The sequence below is a fragment of the Pantherophis guttatus genome, chromosome 7 (assembly GCF_059756535.1).
Source record: "Pantherophis guttatus breed Tessera chromosome 7, ASM5975653v1, whole genome shotgun sequence".
Classification (NCBI taxonomy): Eukaryota; Metazoa; Chordata; class Lepidosauria; order Squamata; family Colubridae; genus Pantherophis; species Pantherophis guttatus.
In genome coordinates, this window is record NC_142069.1 from 84,345,955 (window position 1) to 84,359,820 (window position 13,866).

At 43.7% G+C, this 13,866-nt stretch overlaps 1 protein-coding gene across 1 annotated transcript in view; it reads right to left on the reverse strand.

The window, feature by feature from the left end:
• PRMT8 (protein arginine methyltransferase 8) overlaps positions 1–13,866 on the reverse strand; it is an 88,155-nt gene that overhangs the window by 8,126 nt on the left and 66,163 nt on the right. The window contains exons 8-9 of the mRNA XM_060684117.2: positions 8,175–8,325; positions 3,132–3,253 (exon numbers count right to left, since the gene is read on the reverse strand). Coding sequence (XP_060540100.2) covers positions 3,132–3,253; positions 8,175–8,325 — 273 coding nt within the window. The remainder of the gene's footprint in view (positions 1–3,131; positions 3,254–8,174; positions 8,326–13,866) is intronic.

Genomic DNA, 13,866 nt, shown 5'->3' on the forward strand with positions numbered 1-13,866 from the left:
CAGTAAAGGGTTGGTTTCCTTTAGGATCGACTGATGAGATCTCCTTGGGATCCAATGGCCTCACAAGAGTCTTCTCAAACACTTGTGACCTGTTCTCTTTCCCAAAATCTCAAAGCAGTGGCGGGTTCCTCCCGGTTCGGTCGGTTCGGCCGAGCCAGTAGCGGTGACGATATGACGTCACCGAACCAGTTCTCCTCCCCCTGCCCTCCCACCCCCCCACCCACGTTATTCTTACCTTTTATTTGGTCCCACCCCCAATCTATTGCTGCCTCCTGAGTCCCAGCTGATGACTAGAGGGAAAAAAACTGTTTAAACTCTTGCCGCGAGGCTTCAAAGGGCCGTCCTACAGCTGATCAGTGTTAAAAGCAAACAAATGAGTCGGGTCATAAGTGCGAGGACTGGTCATAAGTGCGAGGACCTTCCAGAAATGACTCTGACCAGCTAGCCACACCCACCTAGCCACATGACCTCCAAGCCACACCCACAAAATAAGCCACGCCCACAGAACTGGTAGTAAAAAAATTTAGAACCCACCCCTGTCTCAAAGCAAATTATTACAGAGAGAAGGCCTCCTTTTCCAACCAAATTAAGCACCAGAGAGGAGGCCAAGAGAAGAGGTCAACCCTGAAGCTGACCTGGTCAGAGCCATGTTGGAAGCTTCAGTGCCACACTGGAGCTGAAGGATAGGGAGGGGGGAATAGAAAAAACTGGGGTTTTGTAGCCGAAACAAAATACATTCTCCTGGGAACCAAGGACATTCCCACAGATGGCCGGAGGGAGGAGGAGTGACGTTACCAGGCAACCGGATGGCACCTTGATTGGACCATGTGACTGATTGTTTGGGAAGGGGAAAAACTTTTAGTTAAGGTGAAAACTGCGGGAACATTCAGAGTCGGTTTTCACCAGCCTGTGCCAATATGATATGTCCAGTAAAACTTTTCTTTGAGGAACCCACCTGCCTCGGAGTTCTGTTTGCTATGGGTGTATTACTTGGAACCCTGACAGACAGTGTGTTTGGAAAAGAACTCGCTAATACAGGGGGTCCCCAACCTGTGGGCTGTGTCCTATCGGCCACCGGGCCGCGTGAGTAGCTGGTAAGTGCGTGCAGAAATGTCGCAGGCGCTCACAACCTCACCAGCGCAGTTACTCGCAGCTCATTATGGACCTAATCCCACAAGTAATGGGTGCTCATGCGCATGCACCTACCCCTCCCACAAAACCATCCCCTATTCCCCTCCTCCCCCCACTCTGGACCGCCAACCTGGAAAGAGTTGGGGAACTCTGCTGTAATGCGTCTCATTTACTCAATGCAAGCTTACTTCAGTGAGGAGCAATCATCGGTCAAACCAAAGACCCAAAGATTTCCCAAATGCCAAGTGAGACTAGCTGTATCTTAGACTCCAGGTAGTCCTCGACTTACAACAGTTTGTTTAGGGACCGTTCAAAGTTACAACGGCACTGAAAAAAAGTGACGTATGACCGTTTTTCGCACGGACGACTGTTGCAGCATCCCCCTGTGATTTACGTTTGGATGCTTGACCCCAGTTTCATATTTATGACGGTCGCAGTGTCCCAGGTCATGCGAGCCCCTTTTGCAAAATTCTCACGAACCAAGTCATTGGGGAAGCCAGATTCACTTAACGTCCGTGTTACTAACTTAAAAACGGCAGTGATTGACTTAACAAATGTGGCTGGAAAAGTCGTAAAATGGGGCAAAACTCACATAATCAATGTTTCACTTAGCAATGGAACTTTAGGCTCAGTTGTGGTCATAAATCGAGGACTACCTGTATTTCTGTTGGCCTGGGTGACTTTGGGCTGATCACCAGGCGACAGTGAGTGATTTCTCGTTCCATCTTAGCCGTAAAAGCCAACCGGAGGAGTTTGGGCCGATCACCTGAAGACAAAGGAGATCTACTCCCATCTTATCCATGAAAGCCAGTTGAATGATCTTCAGTCAGTCACTCAGCCCAACTCACCTCACAGGTTGTTTGTTGCAGGGAAAATAAAAGGAGGAATGTGTCTTGGGTATTTTTGCCACCTTGGCTTATTTATAAAAAAAAAAAATAATAAAGGCGGGATAAAAGGTAAATGTAAAGGTTCCCCTCGCACATATGTGCTAGTCATTCCCGACTCTAGGGGGCGGTGCTCATCTCCGTTTCAAAGCTGAAGAGCCAGCGCTGTCCGAAGATGTCTCCGTGGTCATGTGACCAGCATGACTCAATGCCAAAGGTGCATGAAACGCTGTTATCTTCCCACCAAAGGTGGTCCCTATTTTTCTACCTGCATTTTTTACGTGCTTTCGAACTGCTAGGTTGGCAGAAGCTGGGACAAGTAACGGGAGCTCACCCCGTTACGCGGCACTAGGGATTCGAACCACTGAACTGCCAACCTTTCAATCGACAAGCTCAGCGTCTTAGCCACTAAACCACCGCGTCCCTTAGAGGTGGGAGATGAATAAATAAATAAAATTCCTAAGCTATAAAACATGATTCTTTAAGATCAGGCTGTAATTTTTAATCCACTAACTCGTTTGACAAAAATGCCTCTCAAACCCTGTCCCTGAAACCAGCTGCCCAACCTGGATGCCAACATTCATATATATATACCGTGTTTCCCCGAAAATAAGACCTTGTCTTATATTTTTGTGAACCCCAAAACAAGTGCTTGGCCTTATTTTCAGGGAGGTCTTATTATTTGGGGGCGCGTGGAGCAAGATGGGGCTTCTCTTGCCGTCTTGCCTGATTTCCAGCTCTGTCTCTCTAACTCTAACCAGAGGAAATGGCGGGGACAGGCTGTGCATGTGGTTAAATATTTTTGGGGAGGGCTTATTTTTTTGGGAGGGGCTTATTTTAGCACATGAGCTCAAAAGCCCGAAAGAGCAGCTGCCTGGCAGTCATGCCAGGGAGCGCCGGAAACCGGAAGCTCAGCTTCCCCGTGCGCACATGCATGCCAGGGAGCTGCTCTTTTGGTTTCCAGCCCTCTCGCACGCCGGCTGGCGTGCATCTACACACTGGAAACCGGAAGAGCAATGGGCAATGGCTGGCATGCCCGGAGAGATGGCTCTGTGTGCCACTTCCGGCACGCATGCCATAGGTTTGCCATCATGGATATATACCAACCTAACTTACCTCGTTTTTTTCATTTGGTTTCATGGAAATGGTTCCATAGATTTCTTCCCCTCTTCGGACAGTTAGATAATCCTCCAGGTAAAATACAGTTTGCTTCCAATGAGTGTAAGGCGCGTCTGGAGCTACAAAAAATATATATATTGGGTTCCTTTTAGAAACTTTCTTTGTTTACCTGCAGATTTTATCCGAGAAGGCAGTTCTGCGAAGCGGCACTCAGAGATAGGATTAAGTTCAGTGATTTTCCTTCCCCAGGAAAGGTACAAAGATTTTGCAACCGCAAGGTTTTTATAGCCAGTTGTTCTGATCACTGCGTGGGTTTTACCCATGCTCTGTTTATAATCCGCTGTCATCATATAATTTTTTTTTTTTAATTTGATTTATATGCCGCCCTTCTCCGGAGACTCAGGGCGGCTTACAATATGCTCAGCAATAGCCTTCATTCTTTTGTATATTTATACAAAGTCAGCTTATTGCCCCCACAAACTGGGTCCTCAATTTACCTACCTTAGAAAGGATGGAAGGCTGAGTCAACCTTGAGCCTTGGCGAGATTCGAACCTGCAGTAATTGCAGGCAGCTGGTCTTAATAACCAGCTTAATAACAGGGTGCCTTAGACCACTGTACTACCAAGGCTCTTTTTTTAAAAATGGTGAGTTCTGTGATAGCAAAGGTTTTGAAATCCTTGCTTTATTCATGTGGTACCTTGCTCAATAGTAGTAACTGTGAGAGGGATCTTGGAGTCCTAGTGGACAACATTTAAATATGAGCCAGCAGTGTGCAGCAGCTGCCAAAAAAGCCAACACAGTTCTAGGCTGCATAAACAGAGGGAATAGAATCAAGATCACGTGAAATGTTAATACCACTTTATTATGCCTTGGTAAGGCCACACTTCGAATACGGCATCCGGTTTTGGCCACCACAATGTAAAAAAGATGTGGAGACTCTAGAAAGAGTGCAGAGAAGAGCAACAAAGATGATGAGGGGATTGGAAGCTAAAACATATGAAGAACGGTTGCAGGAACTGGGTAAGTCTAGTTTAATGAAAGGAAGGATTTGCGGTTAGAGGAATGGAGGACTCTTCTTGTAAAATATCTCTGGACTCTCTCAATTGTATTTATGTCCGATATGCAGTGCGGGTTCCGGACAGATGAGCTGTATTCAAGAATTGGTCTAGTAAATGTTTTGTAAGCTGTAGTTAGTAGTACAATATTTACCAGAGAAGAAGCTATGCAAGAAGCTACCCTTGAAAAGTGTTCGGAGACTACAGTTGGTCCAGAATGCAGCCGCGCGAGTTATAGTGGGTGCACCTAGATACACTCACATTACACCAATTCTCCATGAGCTGCACTGGCTCCCTATCGGTTTCCGGGCGCAATTCAAGGTCTTGGTTATTACCGTTAAAGCCCTACTTGGCTCAGGATCAGGCTATCTTCAAAACCGCCTTCTACCGCATAGCTCCCAGCAACCGATAAGATCCCACAGAGTCGGTCTCCTCCGGGTCCCGTCAACTAAACAATGTCGGCTGGCGGGCCAATGGGGGAGGGCCTTCTCTGTGGCTGCCCCGGCTCTCTGGAACCAATTACCTCCTGAAGTCCGGACCATCCCCACCCTATTGACCTTCCAAAAAGCTGTGAAGACCTGGTTCTTCCGGCAGGCCTGGGGCCGTTGATCTCGGTATAGTGATCTTGCGAGACCTGGCCACAAATTGGAGTGTATGTGTTTTAACGTTTTAATATTTTAATGCTTTAATGTCTTCTTTTAACTTTTGTACGGGATATTGTTGCATTGTTTTATTCTCTGTTGTAAGCCGCCCAGAGTCCCTTGGGAGTTAGGCGGCATAGAAATGCGACTAAATAAATAAATAAATAAATAAATAAATAAATAAATAAATAAATAAATAAACAAACAAACAAACAAACAAACAAACAAACAAACAAATAAATATTAGGTTAAAAACACTTAATGCCTTTTTGGCAATGTTGTTACAATGGGCTATGGCACTTAGATTTTTTAGAAATGAGTACTCCAAGGTAATTGTAATTGTAGGAATTGGTTACGGCTAGTCTAGAGAAAAGAAGGACTAGGGGTGATATGATAGCGGTCTTCAAATATTTGAGAGGCTGCCACAAAGAAGAGGAGAGTCAACGTATTTTGCAATGCACCAGAAGGCAAAACAAGAGACAATGGATGGAAACTCATCAAAGAGAGAAGTAACCTGGAATTAAGGAGAAACTTCCTAACAGTGAGGACAATTCACCAGTGGAACAGGTTGCCTTCAGATGTTGTGGGTACTTCATCACTGGAGATTTTTAAAAAGAGACTAGACAGCCACTTGTCTGGAATAGTATAAGGCCGTGCAAGGGGGTGGGGTTTCTAAAAAATTTTTACTACCAGTTTTGTGGGTGTGGCTAATTTTGTGGGCGTGGCTTGGTGAGGGAATGTGACTGGGTGGGCATGGCCAGCTTTTTTATTTATTTATTTTTAAAAGTATTTTTTCTACAACCTTAAGAGGTTAAAGAAAAAAATGCTTCGAAAAACCTCTGCCGATCAGGCAACTCAGCTGGGATCATCAGAGGCTTTTCAAAGCATTTTTTTTAACCACCTCTTTGGCTGAAGAGGTTGTAGAAAAAATGCTTTGAAAAGCCTCTGACGTTCCCAGCTGAGCCACAGGATCATCAGAGGCTTTTTTTTTTTTTTTTTACTTTTAAAAGCATTTTTTGGCCGAAGAGATTGTAGAAAAAATGCTTTTAAAAGTTAAAAAAAAAAACGTCTGATGAGGTGGGTGGGGTAAGCGAGCGGTGACCGGGCCGGGGACTGGTTCAGGGGCATGGCCAGCCAATGTTATTACCAGTTCTCGGAACTACTACAAATTTTTACTACCGGTTCTTGCGAACCGGTGTGAACCGGCAGCAACCCACCACTGGGGCCGTAGTGGCATGCAGCGCCCTCTCTGTGGACATGTGAGCCGTTGCCCCAGTTCAGCTCCAACGCGCCTCCCACCGGCCAGCTGGATGTTGGGTCTCTGGCGCGTACGTGCAAGGGGGGACATGTGGGGGGCCGTGCATGCATGCCCGGGGTGCAAGGCGCGTGCCGGGATGCATGCTCATGCATGGGGGCGCATGCATGCACGGGGTTGGGAAGTGGGGGTCATACATGCACGGGGGCGGGCGCACGCGTGGGGGCCACACGCATTGCATTTTGGGGGGGGTCGGGTGCACGCACTCACGAAGGGAGGCTCAGCCAATCTCATTTTACACATGTTGTATTATGACAATAAAGGTTTGAATTTGAATTTGGGCACTCGGTCCGGAAAAGTTTAGCCATCGCTGGTATAGGGTCTCCTTCTTGGGCAGGGGGTTGGACTAGAAGACCTCCAAGGTCCCTTTCAACTCTTCTGTCCTTTTTTGGAGACCTTGGAGACCAAAAGGTGAGAAGAAACACCTTTAGGATTATCCTCTCCTGAGCTGCAGACCCAATGAAAGTCCAGGCAGTGGTGAAATCCAATTTTTTTTACTACCGGTTCTGTGGGCGTGGCTTGGTGGGCGTGGTGTGTTTTGGTGGGCGTGGCAGGGGAAGGATACTGCAAAATCCCCATTCCCCCCCCCACTCCTGGGAGAAGGATATTGCAAAATCCCCATTCCCTCTCCACTCTGGGGCCAGCCAGAGGTGGTATTGGCCGGTTCTCCGAATCGCTCATAATTTCCGCTACCAGTTCTCCAGAACCTGTCAGAACCTGATGAATTTCACCCCTGGGTCCAGGGCATCAGAAGCAGAGAAGAAGACACCCTTAGAATGGAAACAATAAAAATAAAGCTTCCTGCACCACTGCCTTCTGTGCTTGCTTTTGGGGCCGAATTGTTAGAATTACTTCGATGGGAACCCTCCCTCCCGCAGACAGCACTCAGGGCAGTAAAAGTGAAAAATGTGATGGTTTTAAAATAAAAATAACACCTGCAGCACGTTTTCCACATGAATAAAGCCATCGCTTTTAGGTTTCAATGGTAGAGCATTGGAGGGGGGGGGGTTTCCAGCATTGTGAGATGCCAGATCAGAGGCAGCACAGCAGCCCTATGTTGTTCCCAAAGCAACCGACAATGCCAGTTTATAGCGCCCCATGAAATCTGCAATAATTCAATGCCAACTGCAGGGCAAGGCTGAAGCGAAGGGACACCAGAACATATTTAATCACCGGAGAACTGAACATTTAGGTTACAAAAAAATGAATGAAAGTAAGGGGGGGGGGAAAACCGTCATGCCTACAAGGAAGGAAGGAAGGAAGGAAGGAAGGAAGGAAGGAAGGAAGGAAGGAAGGAAGGAAGGAGGGAGGGAGGGAGGGAGGGAGGGAGGGAGGGAGGGAGGGAGGGAAGGAAGGAAGGAAGGAAGGAAGGAAGGAAGGAAGGAAGGAAGGAAGGAAGGAAGACGGATGAAAGGAAGGAAGGAAGAGAAAGAAAGAAAGAAAGAAAGAAAGAAAGAAAGAAAGAAAGAAAGAAAGAAAGATGGAAGGAAGGAAGGAAAGAAGGAAGGAAAAGAAAGAAAAAGAAAGAAAGAAAGATGGAAGGAAGGGAAAGAAAGAAAGAAAAAGAAAGAAAGACAGAGAAAGATGGAAGGGAAAGAAAGACAGAGAAGGAAGGAAGGGAAGAAAGAAAGAAAAAGAAAAAGAAAAAGAAAGAAAGAAAGAAAGATGGAAGGAAGGAAGGGAAAGAAAGAAAAAAAGAAAGAAAGATGGAAGGAAGGAAGGGAAAGAAAGAAAAAGAAAGAAAGAAAGACAGAGAAAGACGGAAGGGAAAGAAAGACAGAGAGAAGGAAGGAAGGGAAAGAAAGAAAGAAAGAAAAAGAAAGAAAGAAAGAAAGAAAGAAAGAAAGAAAGAAAGAAAGAAAGATGGAAGGAAGGAAGGAAGGGAAAGAAAGAAAGAAAAAGAAAGGAAGATGGAAGGAAGGAAGGGAAAGAAAGAAAAAGAAAGACAGAGAAAGACGGAAGGGAAAGAAAGACAGAGAGAAGGAAGGAAGGGAAAGAAAGAAAGAAAAAGAAAGAAAGACAACTTACCTGTAGAAAACCCAATTTTCTTATGGCACTTTGTAAATTCTATATTAAAATAGGTGACCAAGGCGTGGATGTAATCATTGCGTTGGATCTGGAGGCAAAACGCAGAGGTGAAGGCCAGGTCTTCCGTCTTTACGATGTAAAGATCAACATCCTGCATTGACGGAGAGATGAAGAAGAGTTTAATTAAGTATTACAGATTTCTCAGTCTGCAGTATTTAAAACGGGCTTTAGAAGGACAGCACAACCCAATGCCTCAAAACATGTTTTAAGAATCAGGAGGTGGTGCAGTGGTTAGAGTGCAGTACTGCAGCTACTTCAGCTGACTGCTAGTTCAGCAGATCAGCGCATCAAATCTCACCGGCTCAAGGTTGACTCAGCCTTCCATCCTTCCGAGGTGGGTAAAATGAGGACCCAGATTGTTGGGGGCAATATGCTATTTAGTATACTGTCTTTGGTGTAAGCCACCCAGAGTCCTCGGAGAGTGGGCGGCATAGAAATATGACTAATAAAAAAATAAATAAATAAAATAAAGGACAGGAGCTACTAGATAGAGTGGTACCTTGGTACTCAACGATAATTGGTTCCAAGAGGCACGATGAATGCTAAAAATGATAATTACCAACAACTTTTTCAGAAAAGGAATGGAGTGGAATGAATGGAATGGGATGGAGTAGAGTGGGGTCGGGCGGAGCGGAACAGAACAGAACAGAACAGAATAATATTGGATTGTAATGGAATGAAATAGAATAGAAAATATGGAATGGAATGTAACGGAACGGAATGGAACAGAATAGAATAGAATAGGGAGATTGGAATGGAATGGAATAGGATGGGATGGAATGGAATAGAACAGAACAGAACAGAACAGAACAAAACAGAACAGAACAGAACGGAACAGAACGGAATGGAATGGAATGGAATGGAATGGAACGGAACGGAATAGAACAGAACAGAACAGAACAGAACAGAACAGAACGGAACGGAATGGAATGGAATGGAATGGAATGGAATGGAATGGAATGGAATGTAACGGAACGGAATGGACTGGAACAGAATAGAATAGAATAGAATAGAATAGAATAGAATAGAATAGAACAGGGAGATTGGAATGGAATGGAATAGGATGGGATGGGATGGGATGGAATAGAGAGTAGAGTAGAATGGAATGGAATGGAATGGAATAGAATAGAATAGAATAGAATAGAATAGAATAGAATAGAATGGAATGGAATGGAATGGAATGGAATGGAATGGAATGAAATGGAATGGAATGGAATAGAATGGAACGGAACGGAACGGAACGGAACGGAACGGAACGGAACGGAATGGAATGGAATGGAATGGAATGTAACGGAACGGAATGGACTGGAACAGAATAGAATAGAATAGAATAGAATAGAATAGAATAGAATAGAATAGAATAGAATAGAATAGAATAGAATAGAATAGAATAGAGAGATTGGAATGGAATGGAATAGGATGGGATGGGATGGGATGGAATAGAGAGTAGAGTAGAATGGAATGGAATGGAATGGAATGGAATGGAATAGAATAGAATAGAATAGAATAGAATAGAATAGAATAGAATAAGAATAAGAATAAGAATAAGAATAAGAATAAGAATAAGAATAAGAATAAGAATTTATAATCTTCCCAGCCAGGTTCTGACAAGCAAAGTCAATGGGGGAAGTCAGATTCACTTAACAACAGCCTGATTCACTTAACAATTGCTGGGATTTACCTAATAACTGTAGCAAAATAGGTCGTAAAATGAGGTAGTTAACAACTGCCTTGGTTAGCAAGAGAAATTAGGGGGATCAATTGAGATCGTAAGTCGAGGACTACCTATAGTAGAAATAGAAAGAGAAATAATATCTCTTAGGCTCAACCCCCTGCTTGCTTGGAGAGGTTTCTGAGACCCTCGAAGTCCTTCCTGCTCCAATTCTGTAACATAAATTGCTGAATTGTTGAAGCAAAAATAGCAAGCTAGTAGCACGTGGTAGAAGGGACACGGTGGCTCAGTGGCTAAGACCTGAGCTTGTCGATCAAAAGGTCGGCAGTTCAGCGGTTCGAATCCCTAGTGCCGCATAATGGGGTGAGCTCCCGTTACTTGTCCCAGCTTCTGCCAACCTAGCAGTTTGAAAGCAGGTAAAAAATGCAAGTAGAAAAATAGGGACCACCTTTGGTGGGAAGGTAACAGCGTTCCGTGCTCCTTTGGCGTTGAGTCATGCCGGCCACATGACCACGGAGACGTCTTCGGACAGCGCTGGCTCTTCGGCTTTGAAACGGAGATGAGCACCGCCCTCTAGAGTCGGAAAGACTAGCACATATGTGCGAGGGGAACTTTTACCTTTACCTTTACCAAGTGGTAAAGTCACCAATTTAAAAGCTTTGCTATTTTGCCTTTTGTTTTCATGGTGTATCTCTCTCTCTCTCTCTCTCTCTCTCTCTCTCTCTCTCTCTCTCTCTCTCTCTCTCTCTCTCTCTCTGTGTGTGTGTGTGTGTGTGTGTGTGTGTGTGTGTGTGTGAGAGAGAGAGAGAGAGAGAGAGAGACTGCATTTCTACCGTGAAATGCCCCAAACAAAGAAAAATGTGGAAAATTAAATTAAAAAGTTGTAACCTTTAGGCTTTCAAAGCATTGCATTTAAATAACAACATTTTAGTTACTCAACAGATTTTGCTGTGGTTCTGTCTCAACAGGCTACGGATATAAAAACAGAACATTCTACAGTGGATTGAAATTCGTACTTGAGCTTTACTATGGGAAATAAACCTAAATAATCTGACATGAAACCCTCATTCATTCAAAACTGATCTAATCTTTATTGGAATTCCTTTTTTCATGGTGTTTTTTTTTTTTTGCAACCCAGCATATAGTGTTTCCTTAGCGCTGCCAACACTCAGCTGCAGTTCTCACCTCTTTTTTTTTTTTCTTTCTTTCTTTCTTTCACTGCTTGCAAATTCCTGTTTCTTAAAAACAATTCATTAACTTGGCCTGGATTTCTTGGAAGTGGGACTAAATGGGAACACGGCAGCTCTTAAACAGCAGAAGTGCCACAGCCAGCTTTCATAATCAAAAAATATCTATGGGCTCAAGCAAAGCAAACAAATGAGAGGAAACAGTTGCGTTTTTCTTTTTCTGTTCATATTCAGACAGAAGTCCTTGTACACAAGAACTGCAGTACACATTTTGGCACAAGGACCCACAGCTTTCGAGAAGCTGCCAGCCAGAAGCCTTTAGCTCTATGATGTTTTGGGTTCCTCAAAGGCACTAGGGAGCATATGCCTTTGATTATAAGGCCTTGGTAAGGCCACACTTGGAATATTGCATCCAGTTTTGGTCGCCACAATATAAAAAAAGATATTGAGATTCTGGAAAGAGTGCAGAGAAGAGCAACAAAGATGATTAGGGGACTGGAGGCTAAAACATATGAAGAACGATTGCAGGAACTGGGTATGTCTAGTTTAATGAAAAGAAGGACTAGGGGAGACATGATAGCAGTGTTCTAATATCTCAGGGGCTGCCCCAAAGAAGAGGGAGTCAAGCTATTCTCCAAAGCCCCTGAAGGCAGGACAAGAAAGAATGGATGGAAACTAATCAAGGAGAGAAGCAACTTAGAACTAAGGAGGAATTTCCTGACCATGAGAACAATTAATCAGTGGAACAACTTGCCTCCAGAAGTTGTGTGGGGTCCCATCACTGGAAGTTTTTAAGAAGAGACTGGACAGCCACTTGTCTGAAACAGTATAGGGTCTCCTGTTTGATCAGGCAGGAGGCTGGACTAGAAGACCTCCAAGGTCCCTTCCAGGTCTGTTCTGATGAATAGAATAGAATAGAATAGAATAGAATAGAATAGAATAGAATAGAATAGAATAGAATAGAATAGAACAGAACAGAACAGAACAGAATAGAATAGAATAAGAAAATGGAATGGAATGGAATGGAATGGAATAGAATAGAATAGAATAGAATAGAATAGAATAGAATAGAATAGAATAGAATAGAATAGAATAGAATAGAATAGAATAGAATAGAATAGAATAGAGAGATTGGAATGGAATGGAATAGGATGGGATGGGATGGGATGGAATAGAGAGTAGAGTAGAATGGAATGGAATGGAATGGAATGGAATGGAATAGAATAGAATAGAATAGAATAGAATAGAATAGAATAGAATAAGAATAAGAATAAGAATAAGAATAAGAATAAGAATAAGAATAAGAATAAGAATTTATAATCTTCCCAGCCAGGTTCTGACAAGCAAAGTCAATGGGGGAAGTCAGATTCACTTAACAACAGCCTGATTCACTTAACAATTGCTGGGATTTACCTAATAACTGTAGCAAAATAGGTCGTAAAATGAGGTAGTTAACAACTGCCTTGGTTAGCAAGAGAAATTAGGGGGATCAATTGAGATCGTAAGTCGAGGACTACCTATAGTAGAAATAGAAAGAGAAATAATATCTCTTAGGCTCAACCCCCTGCTTGCTTGGAGAGGTTTCTGAGACCCTCGAAGTCCTTCCTGCTCCAATTCTGTAACATAAATTGCTGAATTGTTGAAGCAAAAATAGCAAGCTAGTAGCACGTGGTAGAAGGGACACGGTGGCTCAGTGGCTAAGACCTGAGCTTGTCGATCAAAAGGTCGGCAGTTCAGCGGTTCGAATCCCTAGTGCCGCATAATGGGGTGAGCTCCCGTTACTTGTCCCAGCTTCTGCCAACCTAGCAGTTTGAAAGCAGGTAAAAAATGCAAGTAGAAAAATAGGGACCACCTTTGGTGGGAAGGTAACAGCGTTCCGTGCTCCTTTGGCGTTGAGTCATGCCGGCCACATGACCACGGAGACGTCTTCGGACAGCGCTGGCTCTTCGGCTTTGAAACGGAGATGAGCACCGCCCTCTAGAGTCGGAAAGACTAGCACATATGTGCGAGGGGAACTTTTACCTTTACCTTTACCAAGTGGTAAAGTCACCAATTTAAAAGCTTTGCTATTTTGCCTTTTGTTTTCATGGTGTATCTCTCTCTCTCTCTCTCTCTCTCTCTCTCTCTCTCTCTCTCTCTCTCTCTCTCTCTCTCTCTCTCTCTCTCTGTGTGTGTGTGTGTGTGTGTGTGTGTGTGTGTGTGTGAGAGAGAGAGAGAGAGAGAGAGAGAGACTGCATTTCTACCGTGAAATGCCCCAAACAAAGAAAAATGTGGAAAATTAAATTAAAAAGTTGTAACCTTTAGGCTTTCAAAGCATTGCATTTAAATAACAACATTTTAGTTACTCAACAGATTTTGCTGTGGTTCTGTCTCAACAGGCTACGGATATAAAAACAGAACATTCTACAGTGGATTGAAATTCGTACTTGAGCTTTACTATGGGAAATAAACCTAAATAATCTGACATGAAACCCTCATTCATTCAAAACTGATCTAATCTTTATTGGAATTCCTTTTTTCATGGTGTTTTTTTTTTTTTGCAACCCAGCATATAGTGTTTCCTTAGCGCTGCCAACACTCAGCTGCAGTTCTCACCTCTTTTTTTTTTTTCTTTCTTTCTTTCTTTCACTGCTTGCAAATTCCTGTTTCTTAAAAACAATTCATTAACTTGGCCTGGATTTCTTGGAAGTGGGACTAAATGGGAACACGGCAGCTCTTAAACAGCAGAAGTGCCACAGCCAGCTTTCATAATCAAAAAATATCTATGGGCTCA